The sequence below is a fragment of the Onthophagus taurus genome, chromosome 11 (genome assembly GCF_036711975.1).
Source record: "Onthophagus taurus isolate NC chromosome 11, IU_Otau_3.0, whole genome shotgun sequence".
NCBI classification, from domain to species: domain Eukaryota; kingdom Metazoa; phylum Arthropoda; class Insecta; order Coleoptera; family Scarabaeidae; genus Onthophagus; species Onthophagus taurus.
Window position 1 is genome coordinate 3802838 of NC_091976.1, and position 14732 is coordinate 3817569.

Below are 14732 nucleotides of genomic sequence, written 5' to 3' on the forward strand. Positions count from 1 at the left end.
GGAGCTGAAACAGGCATTGTTAGAGGAGTGGTACAATATTGAGCAGAAAACAACCCAAAATTTGGTTCACTCCATGCCAAGGCGTTTGGAGGCCGTTATCAAACAAAAAGGGTTACCTACAAAATACTAATTTAGTTTAAGGCAGTTTTAAAATAGTTGTTTTTTAACTGTGCCAATAATTTTGTGCGTTGAAAATAAGCACTATTTTGTTAATTTAATTTAAAACAGATTATTAAAAATAAATTTTTATACAAAAATAACTGCATAGAGTATTTAATTAATTAAACAATATAGAAACGATACTTTCACATAATACCATTTGTTAATTTGGTTTAAAAACAGTCGTGAAATGAAAAACTATTGCTGTGCCAATAATTAAGTGCGGCACTGTAACTAATTTTTAGAAAAAGAAACTACATCGTGGAAACTAGTTGATAAGTCTAGTTGTTGAGTAGTTTAGTTACCTAATGTATTTGGTATTTTTGTTTATTTTGTTCTAGTCTGAATTTCTATATACATTTAACAATGAAATATTTTACCTAAATGGACAAATGTACTATTATTAAATACTTTATTTAAATGTATTTTAGTCGTTTTGTCTACCTGTTTTCATCGTTACATCGATCGTTTATAGAAAATATTTCTTAATACAAACATTGCTTTTTCATCATCGAAAACGATCGATAAAACATCTGTTTTTGAGGATTCGCTACCAACTTACAGTTACAAACTTTCTTCATTATTACGGTTACAAACCTGTAAGACTGTACTCTTATTTTGTTAGAGGGAAGTCCACTAATATTAATACGTTTTGTGGTACTCTCAGTCGTCACAAGTCGTCATTAACGTGTTCAGGTATTCGAAGTGTTTTTACGATTTGGTAAGAAATAAAAATGGATGTGCAAGTTGAAGATACTGTAACTACTTTATTACAGCAGTGGGAATTACACGTATTAATTCCAGATTTTCAAGGCAAGTATTTAACTATGTTTTCAATTATTTTGTTATACATATACAATAGAGCGTCGATAATCCGGATTAATTGTGACCGGACCCTGTCCGTATTATCAAAATGTCCGGATTTTCGAAAAGAACCAAAAATAATGGACTTTTGTGGTTAAATAATTGATAAATAGATAAATAAAACCATTAATTAATATTAACTTATTATAATTTCATTATATCGTTATAAATTTCACAGAACGTGGGAAATCCCCGCGTTATATGGGAGAAAACACGTTATACAGAGACATGAAATTGCATAGTATGAAAACGCGTTATAAGAGTACCGTGTTAAATGGGGAATCACTGTACTTTGTCTTTTGTATGTACAATCAGAAAAAGAGAAATAAATTTTTTTTTTTCATCGGTATTGAATCCGGATTATCGACGGACCGAATTTTTGACGGCAGACATGTTACTTGTAGTTGTATAACTGTTTTAAAGGCAGCTCTGTATATGGTATGTGTTATGTTACAGCCAAAGGAATAGACATCGACGTTCTTGCAGAACTGACCATCAACGATATTGATCATTTAATTCCTGCAGAACAATTCAGTCTACGAATTAAATTTAGAAAAAAGCTTTTTGTATGGAAACAACTCAACGTAAGTTGACAGCTATAATCTATAAGTGCCATCATCATGCCACAATCTATAAGTTTATTTTCTTTAAATGCTTTTTATAGGGATTAACAACACCCCTAGCAAGTACAATTACTGCATCGAATTCATCATCATCAACAGTAAATAATTGGATAAATGCTAATATAATAGATACAGATGGAAATGGTAATCCTGAAAATCAACCGATCTTTGTAAGTTGTTTTATATTCCAGTTTATTTCCTAAATCATAGATGTATTTATTTTAGAAGTTAGAAAATCTCTTATTAAAATCGGTTAGTGGTCAGTTAATTTTATCAGAATATAAAGTTAGTGGATTAAGTTCGAAAAATCGAAATATCCTTATCACGATAATCGTGGAGGATTGGTTAGCGAGTGACACATCTGTAGATCGCCAATTGTGCCAAAATGTCGCAAAGGAAATAAAAAACCTATTCCCATTAGAATGTGAGGTACGTTTCCAAATTAAAACTACCAGTACATACATGATTTTTTATGTTTTTAATTTCATGTGCCTTTCAGGTAACGTATTTGGGTACCAAAAAACAACGGGGAAAACTAATAGAAAAATATTATTCCCTTCGAAAGAAGTATAAGCATTCACTTTCTATTGGACAGAAAAGAAAAACAGGAAACGTTACTGATGCCTCTAACGAAGCAGATACTGATGAAGAGACGTTTGACATAAATACATTTAGCGATTATGAATGGTTAAAAAACAACTACTCCCCAAACGATATAGTGTTTGAAAAGTGGATAAGCACGTTTAATGTTCGACAAAAAGACGTTCGTGACAAATCAATAGATGTTTTTACAAAATGGCCTATTTTAAAACAAAACATTGCTGTAGCACTGGTAAGTTGTTTCTTAGTTGTAGCAAAACGTATAAAATCATTAAAATAACTTAATTTTCAGATTGAATTAGATTTTGAAAAATTGCATCCAAAGCGAAACACACTATTATTTTCCAAGTGGACAATATTTGAAACCCTTATAAAAAATATATACCATAGAGATATAAAAGATAAAAAATCTCGCACACTTTTCAATTTATTACAGTCATCTAACTTAAATGAAGGTTTGTTTTGTATTTTTTGATTTGTTTTCTTATTTATATAGACATTTTAGATTCAAAAAATTACCTCTTAATTATAAATCTGAATGCCATACTTATTCCTGCTATAATTAAAACTGGACAAGACATTTACAGACCAACAATACTAGATGGCCAAGAAAGTTTCGCCTATCATTTAAAGGTATATTTAAAACTTTTACTATTTAGCAGCAAAATATAATGTGTTTAATTTAGGACAAGAGCTTCATACAAAGTTTTATTAAGAATAGAAAGGAAGTTTATGAAAAGAACCACTGGACGTTACAACCATTGATATTAGGAATAGGCAAAACAATTGAAAGTTTAGAATGCTTTTATATATACGTTAATGACATATTATATGAAGTTGAATCCTTTTTAAAGGCAGTTTCTGTCATATTTCAATTATATATCGCCTTCAATTTGGAATACCCTAAACAAAGTGTACAAGTGTGGAAATTTATTGAAGAGTATTTTTATGAATTAAATTTGCCAAATAAACCAAAGAAAAGTAGTACTGCTCGAACTGCACTAATTTCTGAACTCATAAACCAACAAGGTAAGGATCAAGGTATCAATTAAAATTAAGGACAATGGAAAACGGCGTAAAATGTTTTTTATACCCAATATTTTTCAGCGACGTTAAAACGTACACAAATCACCTAAAAATTAAACATAAATGTAAAAATGTACTTTACTATAATATACTTGAAAATATATTTGTTATATATATGTATACTTGTTTTCTGTATAGATACATCTTGATAAAGTATCTAGTGATACGGATATGAATAATAAACATTAATAGACATTTTAAACACAAAAAATGATCAAAATATTTACAATATTTTGATAAACGAACTATCGTCAATATTAAATTCAACTATTTGCAGTAGTTAATATAAATATATTATATAATACATCAAAACAATGTTGTAATAACACCTACCAACAATGGGATATTTTTACTACAAATCGTCGATATTACAGTGAAAAATTTAGGTACGACGTCTATATTTAAGTAATAAAGCTATCTACTACCATTAATAATAAATATAATATTAATAGTAAAAACATCTATTAATATTATATAATGAAACTAATTTTATTAGGTATTTATAAGATACATTTTTCGATCATTTATCTATCTTAAATTATCGAAATAGAATTAGTTTGTATAACTAGTAGTAGTAGTTAGCTAATTTTTGACTATACATTTTAGATAATATAACTAAATTTTAGGCAGTTTTCCCACATTATTTTTCTCAGTGTAGAAGAAGATCAGGAACTTCGAAAGTATCAAGATTTGTGGAAAGGCACTTTCCTGCCATTATACCACCTACTATAAAACAAAAACCTACTAAAAGGTAAAAATGTAATTTCTAAATAAAAAAATATTCTAAACTAATATTTTTAGATGCGTTGTGTGTGCAGAGAAAGGAAAATGGAAAGAAAGCAGATATTGGTGCAGAGAATGCTACACTGGTTTATGTCCAGCTCCCTGTTTTGAGTTATATCACAAAAAAGTATAATTTTTAGTTTGATACAACACATTTATGTATGCTTTGTTTTATTTTTTATCTTTTTATGTATTTTATAAAAAAAAATTTTAAAAAATTATAATTCCTTCTTGTGCGTCTATGACGTATATAGTCGCATGCGTTTTGCCTCACACCGTGGCCAAGACGTATATACAGGTGTATCTGAATGACTGCAACAAACTTCAAGGGGTGATTCTTTAGTGAATTTTAAGAGTACTTTGATATATGAACTATGGGCGACTTCGGCTTCCTTCAGGAGCTACACCCCTCCAAAAGTGGCGGAAAATGTTGGTTTATTTTTTTTTCTCAAAAACCATAAACGCTAGGAAAATGAAATTTGGGGAATATGTTTAACTCATAATAGGGCACGTTTTGACCCTATTTGTACTTTCAACCTATCCTTCTAAGCTACTAAACGTAACCACCCCCGTTCAATTTATGCCTAGATTTTTTGTATCAAGATGATAAATACATTGGAAAAATTTCAGTTAGATAGATAAAACTATTTTGTCCCTCTGATGTTCTTCGAAAAATTAATAATTTCTGAGAAAAAAAATAATTAAGCAAACACTAACTGTTAAGCTGTGGGTTGTTAATCGAAAGTTGAAATGAATTTTTAATGAAAAAATCTTAGTAGGCTTTGCAATCTTTGTCAGAAATATTTTTGACGTTTAAATGTCAGTGGTTTTCGTACTATTATTATTGTTTTATTTGAAATTTTGAAACGTCGAGTGAACGAGCGTAAATGCGTTCTATCGCATTTTTATTTAAAAATTAATTTAAAAAACAATAATAATAGTAAGAAAAACACTGACATTTAAACGTCAAAAATATTTCTGACAAAGATTACAGAGCCTACTAAAATTTTTTCAATAAAATTCATTCCAACTTTTGATCGACAACCCCGATGTTTAACGTGCAGTATTTGCTTTATTATTTTTTTTCTCAAAAATTAGTCGTTTTTGGAACAATTTTAAAGAGACAAAAAAGTTTTAGGATACTTTCATCTACCTAGGTAAAAAATTTTTAATGTATTTATCATCTGCATAAAAAAAATATTAGCAAAAATGTAAAGGGGGTGGTTACGTTTAGTAATTTAGAAGGGTAGGTTGAAAGTACAAATAGGATCAAAACGTGCCCTATTGTGAGTTAAACATATTCCCCAAATTTCATTTTCCTAGCGTTTATGGTTTTTGAGAAAAAGAAATTAAACCAAAATTTTCCGCCATTTTTGGAGGGGTGTAGCTCCTTAGGGGAGCCGAAGTCGTCCATGGTTCATATATCAAAGTACCCTTAAAATTCACTAAAGAATCACCCCTTGAAGTTTGTTGCAGTCATTCAGATACATCCTGTATACGTTAGCGTAATATGGCCTACGGTTATGCTAGTTACGCTACGTTAGTTATTATAAAATAATAACTGTTACTACTGATAATGCTGCAAATGTAAAAGCAGCCGTAAATGTGACGGATTGGGGGCATGTAGGTTGTTTTGCTCATACCGTAAACTTAATTGTGCAATCCGGATTAAGTCTTGTGTATATAGATTTTTTAAGAAAAAAAGTTAAGGCAATTGTTGAGTATTTTCATAGGAGTACCAACGCAAATAATAAATTCTTATCAATGCAAAAACAAATGCAGGAAGGTTCCGCCTTTAAAATTAAAAAATGATGTTGTAACTAGGTGGAATTCTACTTACTATATGTTTGAAAGGCTTTCAAAAACGCAAGAATCTTTAACAGCCACTGTAGAAATTATTACACAACCCTGTTGATTTTTTATCAGAAATAGAGCGGAAATTGTTAAAGGAAGTATGGAAAAAAACGTTATATTATCAAAAATTATAATAATTATAAAAGGATTGAGATCGGCCATAAATAAAATTATGAATTTATTATATATTATATCGGCCATTAATGAATTATGTACGCTGGAAGAAGCAAAAAATTTAATTTTACATTATGATGAAGAGATTTCAAAGAGGTTTTCAGCCGTTGAAAATAATCATTTAATGGCAAAATGTTCCATGTTTAATCTTAATTAAACAAAAAAAATTTTTTTTTAAATATTAGAAACAAATTAGGAAATAAATTAAAATAGTGATAACGCAAGGTTCGAACCGACCCAGTTAGCGGTCGCAACAACACCTGACGAAGCGCTGCAACTCAGCAGGTCCATCGATCAATTGCCGATTAAGGATCGATATCGGCAGTGCTCAAACAATAATCGAGGACGCAAAATAATTGTTAAATTTAATTTTGTAAATAAGACACGATTGTTTTGGAATCAATTGCACATAGTAGTTTTAAGGTTTTGTATATAAACTGAAAATTTTTATAATAAAAATCAGTATGAATTAATTATCTACTCGTCTTTACTTCACCACCTTCCTACAACAGATAACCAGGCATAGTCCGGATCTGTTCATTCCATTTTGGATCCACGGTTTAAAAGTAAAATATTTAATTTTGCTAATGCCGACATGGCAAAAGAACGTCTGGAGAAAGATGTTGCCAATGTGATAATTTCAGAACGTCAATACTCTGTTCCAACAGTAATCAGAAAAAACATGAAGAGATGGTGGTAGATAACAGTTCCCTTCAGGTTCAGGAAGATTTAATTTGGGGCGATTTTGACCAAATTGTCAATGCCAAAAAGGATACCGATCCAAAAACGATGGCTATAAAGTCCGATCTTATTTATCGGAAAATTTAATACCTAGAAAGGATGACGCTTTAAAATGATGGAGCAAAAGAGCAACGATTTATCCTCATATCGCTCAATTGGCACAAAAACATTTGTGCATCATTGCAACATCCGTTCCGTCTGAAAGGGTTTTCTTTTTTGCATAATACACTGTTGGAAATAATTCACGAGCACACCCTGTATAATCTGAACGCGTGTGTCTAGCGCAATAAAATTTGGTATGGAAGTAGTACTAAAGTAGTGTAACTTACTCTCACAAGGAGAGCGGCACAACTCTGCCGGGAGGAGAAACATCAATAGCGAGAGTATCCCCCGTGAGCTTCGCGTACCATCGTTAAACGACGTGGCATGGAGTCTATATGTCGCTGTATTGTAGCAAGAGGGATGGCCAACCATGCCACCTCAACTCGCCTCCATAACTCCTCAACGTTAGCCGAGGAAGCCGGATAACGTAGAAGTCTCCGACCAGTCATGTCCCAAACATGTTCAATTGGATTCAGATCCGGAAAACGAGCCGGCCTAGGAAGCATTCGTATACGGTGCTCTTCCACAAAGGTCTGTACAATACGCTCGATGTGCGTTCGGACGTTGTCGTGCATGTATAGCAGATCTGCTCGAGTAGATGATCACCACGTCTCCCACGAACTAAAATTCGCGCATCACCGGTGCTCAATTCGAATCTTGATTCGTCAGAAAACAAAATGTCCTTCTACTCGGAAACCTACTAATGCCTAGCGTCGACCGTAATGACGTATGCTGCGGTGCTCGGGTGTTACTGGAATCCGCTGTATCGCACGACGCGCGCCCAGTCCACTATCTACCAAACGCCGCCATACAGTTCACGTAGTGAGTGCGCCTTCCCGTGCCGGTGGTCAAACAGCTCCAAGTTGCCTTGAGGAGAACGCACACGACGCTAAAGCGCTGAGCACAAGAGTGCGATCCTCGTGTGCTGGGGTCGCGCAGGACCGCTCGAGACGACGCGCAATTTCACAGAACGATACACCCTCAATGTGCATACCCTCAAACATTCCTCGCTCAAACTCGCTTAAGTAACGCGATCGCCCATCCATTGGGCACAGAGTACGATAACAATGTGGTTCCTCACACCACATCAAAAACGACCGGTATTTTCCATCCACTTCGGTCTCCATAGCGACGGAATGTTCCACTTGGAAGAGCGGCTCAGTCAACATTGCCGCGACGGAACAACTCGAAACTCGATGAATAAACTCGTCTACAGTAAACCTTTGTGCTCCGCAAATATCATGGATTTATCTTCACGCGTTCAGATTATATAAGGTGTGCTCGTGAATTATGTCCAACAGTGTAATTACGAAATTTAATTTATTTTTTTATTTCATTTCTTTAAGTATTACGTTTTTGTTATTTTTTTAATTTTGAATAAAACTGTTTTAAATGACAAATATCTATTATTTACAAACATCTGAATCGAGTAATCGGTTACAAATGGTAAGGTTGGTAAATAATTTCTAACTGTTTACTCGCAAAAAATTCTTAAATACTACCTGTTCACTAGTTCCTAAAAGTTCAAGTAATCAAAGTAACGAATACAACAAATGATTATTTGAAGTTCGAGTAACGATATTGACAAAATAAAATCGATTCGAATTCAACATTTGAAACCTAAATTATTGAAATATAGTATAACTGTAAAGTATGTTCCTGGAAAAGAAAGAGTTGTTAATTGCAGATTATTTATCGAGAAATTATTTGAAACACAAAGGTAAAGAGGAATTAGATAAGGTAAGAAATATAGTTCAAAGAATTCATAATATTAGTATATCCGATGAACGAAAAGAGTTAATTAGACAATTAATTAAAGACGAAAAAACATTGAAACAAGTAAAAAGTTTTAATAGATTTGGTTGGCCAAAAGAAGAAAAACAATTTTCAACAGAACTACGACAGTACTTTGCGGTTAGCAATAAAATATATGAAAACGATGATTTATTATTTATTTTTGATAAAAGATTGATTATACCTAAAAAATTGAGAAATGAAATGATAGTAAGATTGCATGAAGGTCATTTTGGAATTAGTAAAATGTTGGAAAAGGCTAAAGCAACAATTTATTGGCCAAATATGACGAAAGATGTTAAAAATCATATTAGGAAATGTGAAAAATGCGAATTAGCATAGAAAGCTAATACAAAACAAAAACTAAGACCTTTAGAAATTCCGAATGGACCGTTTGCATTATCGATGCATTACAAAAAACAAATAGTTTAGAAATTGTCAGATTTGTTAATATATTATTGTTAATATATAATATATTGTGATGAACGTGTATTTTATTATCAAAACACAATTTTTACATATATCATAGAATATTTCGGGAGCAGGTTCAAACAGAAATTCGTTAATTCAAAAATTCGACTTAACGCTTTTTTTGTTTATTTACTACTATCATTTCTTTTTTTTTTTTTTTTGTTTCCATGACTGTTATTTTTTTATATTAACGCCACCTCTTAATACTATCATAAGTGATATTATTACAATATTATATTATTTTGTTATATATATTATTTATTAATTCTTTAATAAAAAATGTAAAGAAAGTGTTTGTTAAAGCTCCACTTCGTACATAAGAGTATAAAGAAAAATTACCAACCATTCCCTTGCCTCCTGAACATATCATTGCTAGATAGGGAACCTTGCTAGTACCAGTAAATTTTTATGCTCTTCATTACGATCATATTAAAAATGTTGTAGCTGATTTTTCTGACTGCGCAGAATCAATAAAAATGTAAAGCTTTATTTAAAAAACGAGAACTAACCGAACAACTAGTATTCATTAAAGGTAATTACAGCTTTTTAAGCAAAAATATAACAAAATTAGAAACATCTCAGGTACCTCTGATAAATGCAATTGAGGTGATAAATGCTTGTGAAGAAGCCTTTAAGAACTTTCCAGGCCCAACAGGAAAAATTATATTCAATAAATTTAAATCATCTTAAAAAATGAGGGATATCATAATTTAGTAGCTATATCTAAGATTCTATTAAATAATCCCGATAAAAATTATAGCGTTGATTTAAGCATTGAACAAACATCAGCATTGAAATTTACGCCAATTACATCCGTTGATGTAGAAAGAAAAGTCAATGCTTTACTAAAATTTAGAAAAACATTTAGTTTTACAATGGCACGCTGTTATTAATTAAAATTATTAATAATAATAATAATTTCCATTCGTTTTATTTCGTTTGTTGATCTGCTATTATGTTGAATGTGTGTAAATAATGTACTACATTTATTTTATTTATTATATGAATATATTATACTTATGAAAAAGTACGTATTAATTGTTTTTGTTTAGATTGATAACAACTATAAGAAAGGTATATTTTTGCATATTTCGACATATTTTTGCATACTTCGAATAAAAAGCGTGCATATTTATGCGCATATTTTCTATAATTTGACTGCATAAAAATCCGAGCGCTAGTTATTATAGACGATTCATTAAAGACTATGCAAAAATTCTAAAACCCATGACAAAATATTTAGCTAAAAATGAGCAGGTTATTTTGAATAAAGAATACATTGAATACAACAGACGCGAGCAACTATGCTATTGGCGCAATATTAAGCCAAGGCACAATACGAAAAGATAAACCTATTGCTTACGCATCTCGAACACTATCTAAAAGCGAAATAAATTACTCTACCATTGAAAAAGAATTCTTAGCAATAATTTACGCATGTAAACAATTTAGGCCTTATATTTATGGCACTCATTTCACATTAGTAACCGATCACAAACCCTTATTGTGGCTTCACAAATTAAAAGATAATAATTTAAAAATGCAAAGATGGAAAGTATATTTACAAGAATATCAGTATGCAATAATTTATAAAAAAGGAAAGATTAATAGTATCTTTTAATACGTTAATAATTAAAAGATTATGCAGGTGAAAATCATATTTATGTATTTTGTAATGACGAAATTTATAAGCTTTTAAGTCAAATTTATTTAAATCACTTTAACAGAAATTCATTAAAAATAACACGATGTACTAAAAGAGTAGAAATAATAAAAGACCGTGAAAAACAATTAGAAATTATTATACAAAATCATGAAGGTAAAACAAACCATCGCGGAATTACAGACACAATTGAAAGAATAAAAAGAAATTACCATTGGAAAAATTTACAAGAAAAAGTAGCTAAATTCATAAATAACTGTGAAATATGTCAAAAATGTAAATACGAAGGACACCCAAACAAACCGGCAATAGAAATTACAGAAACACTTTCTAAACCGTTTGAAATAATTTACATAGATATTTTCAAAATAGAGCATTTTCAGTTTCTAACCTTAACCTCTTAAGCGCATATGCCGTATATATTCGCATCGGCGAAAAATGATCGAAACACAATGGTAATGACGAATTTAGTCACCTGCGGCTTTGTATATGTTCTTTAGCTTTTGCACTATCGGTTCGACGTGGAGCAGGCGTTTTTGCTGACTCATATTAGACGTTTTTTTTTATTTTTTTTGGACATTTGTGCTGTGTGAGCGTGAATCTGAAATTGAAATTCTGTGCAGTTCTTCGCACCGTGCACGTGCAAGGACTATAAAATTGCTTGGTGCAAGTGTATCCATTGCAGGATTATAGTAAGTAATACGGCTGTTTCTTTAAAATATCTGAATTTTAAATTTTACCGATTTTATATACCAGTTATGGACAAACGAAAGATGCATGACAGCTCCGAAGAGGACGAAAGAGAAGAATTTGAGTACAACAGCAGCTTTGCCGAATCCGGAGACGAATCAGATGAATCGGACATCGACAGTGACAGTACATGTTCTTCAGAATCAGATTCAAATAACAACGATCCATTCGTCGATATTCCCTGGACAAACAATGGTAGTCCACGTCCGCCGTTTCCTATGACTGGAAATTCAGGTATCAAACTACAGAATGTAACATCTGAGAATATTCTAGAACTGTTTGAAAGTTTTTTTTCCGATGATTTGATAAGTATAATTGTAAAAGAAACTAATCGTTATGCCTCTCAATTCAAGATTACACATAATCTATCAATAAAAAAACAGTCAAGAGTGCATGACTGGACAGATACTAATTCAGATGAAATAAAAACGTTTCTTGGTCTACTAATTTTAAAAGGGCTTTGTTCAAAACCGGAGACAAAAATGTATTTTTCCCACCTTGAAAGTATTTCTAACCCCTTTTATTCACGTATTATATCCGAAAGGCGCTTTCATCTGATTCAAAAGTTTCTTCACTTTGCTAATAACGAAGACTATGACTCCAGTGGATTGAGCAAAAAATTGTTCAAAATTAATCCTATTTTGAACCATTTAAGAAAACGATTCATGGCAAATTATGTACCAGAAAAAAATGTAAGCGTAGATGAATCGCTCATTGCCTGGAAAGGTCGCCTAGGCTGAAAGCAGTACATACCTTCAAAAAGAAAGAGATTTGGCATGAAAATGTTTTCTTTCTGTGAAAGCCAATCCGGATATGTATACAACTTTATTTTATATACTGGGTCCGGTACAGTGTACGGTGACTGTAATTACCCAGATGAACCTGTATCATCTCGGGTTGTTCTAGAACTCATGCATCCTCTGTTGAATCAGGGCTATTGCATATTTCTAGACAACTATTACAATAGCGTTAACCTTTCGAATACCCTGGCGAAATACCGCACAGATAATGTCGGGACTATGAGGATAAATAGAAAGGGTATACCTCTACAAATAAAGAAACAAAAGCTAAAAAAAGGAGACCACGTCGCCATGTTTAGGAAAAAGCTCATGGTCTTGAAGTGGCGTGACAAGAAAGATATCACAATGATTAGCTCAACTCACGACAACGCTATGCAACTGGTAAAAATAAGAGGAGGAAACGAAGTGCAAAAACCTATAGTTGTACTGAACTACAACCAAAATATGGGTGGTGTTGATCTAGAAGCCGAATGAAAAAATATTACATGAAAATATTTCGCCACTTCTTAGACTTGACGGCCTTGAATTGTTACCTCATTTATAAAAAACTTGGAGGAAAAGAGTCTCGACTAAATTTCATGATGCATCTTGGAGAATCACTGATTGAAAAGTATGCAGTTCCAAGCAACGTAGCAGAACGAAAATCAAAAACTCCAAGACGTTCTAGATTGATAGAACGTCACTTTCCTGATTTAATTCCACCAACAACAAAACAAAAGCCCACGAAACGATGCGTTGTTTGCTACGAAAATGGAAAAAGAAAGGAATCTAGGTATTGGTGTAATGAATGTAAGGCTGGATTATGCCCTGCCCCCTGCTTCAAAACATACTATACAAAACATAATTGAATCTTATTTACGTTATCAATAAATGAATGTTTATATTTTGTTTGATTTTTTCTGCCCAAAAATAAATTATATATGTGAATTATAATTTAAATCAATTTTTTTTTCAAATAGATATGTTCAATTATTATATCTATTGTTACATTGTTTCATTTTTTCAGCAAAAATGTTCTATTTTTAAACCCTATGTTTGTGACTTACACATTAAACAGTTTCTATGGTTATGACGTACAACTTTTTGCAATGCTATGGATATGACGAACACATTTTCAATCACAATGGATATGCCGTATATACTCGCATGCGACGGAAACCGGCTGCCACTGTGGTGTGCACAATTGGTTCAGGCGCGCGCCACTTAAGAGGTTAATAGATAAATTTTCAAAATATGCACAAGCATATAAAGTACAAGACAGAACAGCAATTGAAATTGCTCGAATGTTAATAAAATTCTTTTCAAATTTCGGTATACCAAAACGAATTATTACTGATAATGGCACCAAATTTAAAAATAAAGTTATCGCAGAATTAATGAAATTATATCAAATAAATTTACATACTGGTACTCCAGGTCATCATGGGTCTAACACAGACATAGAACGTTTACATTCAACATTAAATGAGCATTTTCGAATATTAAAATTAATACATCCAGATTTAAATAAAGATGAAGCTATGGACAGAGCATTATTAGCTTACAGTTCATCTATTCATTCTAGCAGCAAATTTACCTCATTTGAACTTATTTTTGAAAAAACAGCTGCAAACGACCAGGCAAAAGACTAGACTATCAGGCAAAATTATATGAAGATTACATACAACAACATAGGTTATTAAGTAAAGCATTTATATAATGCTTATCTATCCGATTCATTCAAAACAAAGAAAAGATTACAACTAAAGTAAACGAAAAACGTAAAAGTCAAAAAGGAAATAAAACTAATGTCTTATATCATGGTCCCTATACCATTACAAAATTGTTAAAGCATAATAAATGCGAAATTCAACTTTTAAATCCAAAAGCCAAACTAAAAACAAAAATTGTACATTCACAAGAGCTTAAGATTCAGCTTTTTCCAGATGTATCGCATTAATCGAGCGGGTTACCAATCCAAACGGAGTAATTGCGATAAATTTAGGCACAGTTATTAAGGTATACAACACATAAGGTGTTGTATACCTTAAGTACCGCTAAAATATTTACTAGAATAGATTTAAAAAGAGTTTTAGATATAAATCGTTATTTAAGTAATTATGCATTAGAATTTATTAAGGAAAATAAATCGAACAAAGATAATAATTATAAAATTAAATTAGAAGTAATTATAGAATTAAAAGATACTGTTCAAAATCAAATTAATACATTGATGCCAACCTCCAGAAAGAAAAGTGGGCTAGCAAACTAAATTGAAGCAATTAAATT

General features: G+C 31.6%; 2 protein-coding genes across 2 annotated transcripts in view; both read left to right on the forward strand.

The window, feature by feature from the left end:
* LOC111417718 (putative nuclease HARBI1) overlaps window positions 1–14732 on the forward strand; it is a 351867-nt gene that overhangs the window by 126296 nt on the left and 210839 nt on the right. The gene's annotated exons all lie outside the window — the stretch shown is intronic.
* On the forward strand, window positions 1351–3448 carry LOC111417912 (uncharacterized). Its single transcript, XM_071200109.1, has 7 exons — window positions 1351–1607; window positions 1688–1816; window positions 1872–2075; window positions 2146–2478; window positions 2539–2701; window positions 2752–2879; window positions 2933–3448. Exons 1-7 carry the CDS (start codon window positions 1464–1466, stop codon window positions 3296–3298), a joined length of 1467 nt encoding a protein of 488 aa, XP_071056210.1. The 5' UTR covers window positions 1351–1463; the 3' UTR covers window positions 3299–3448.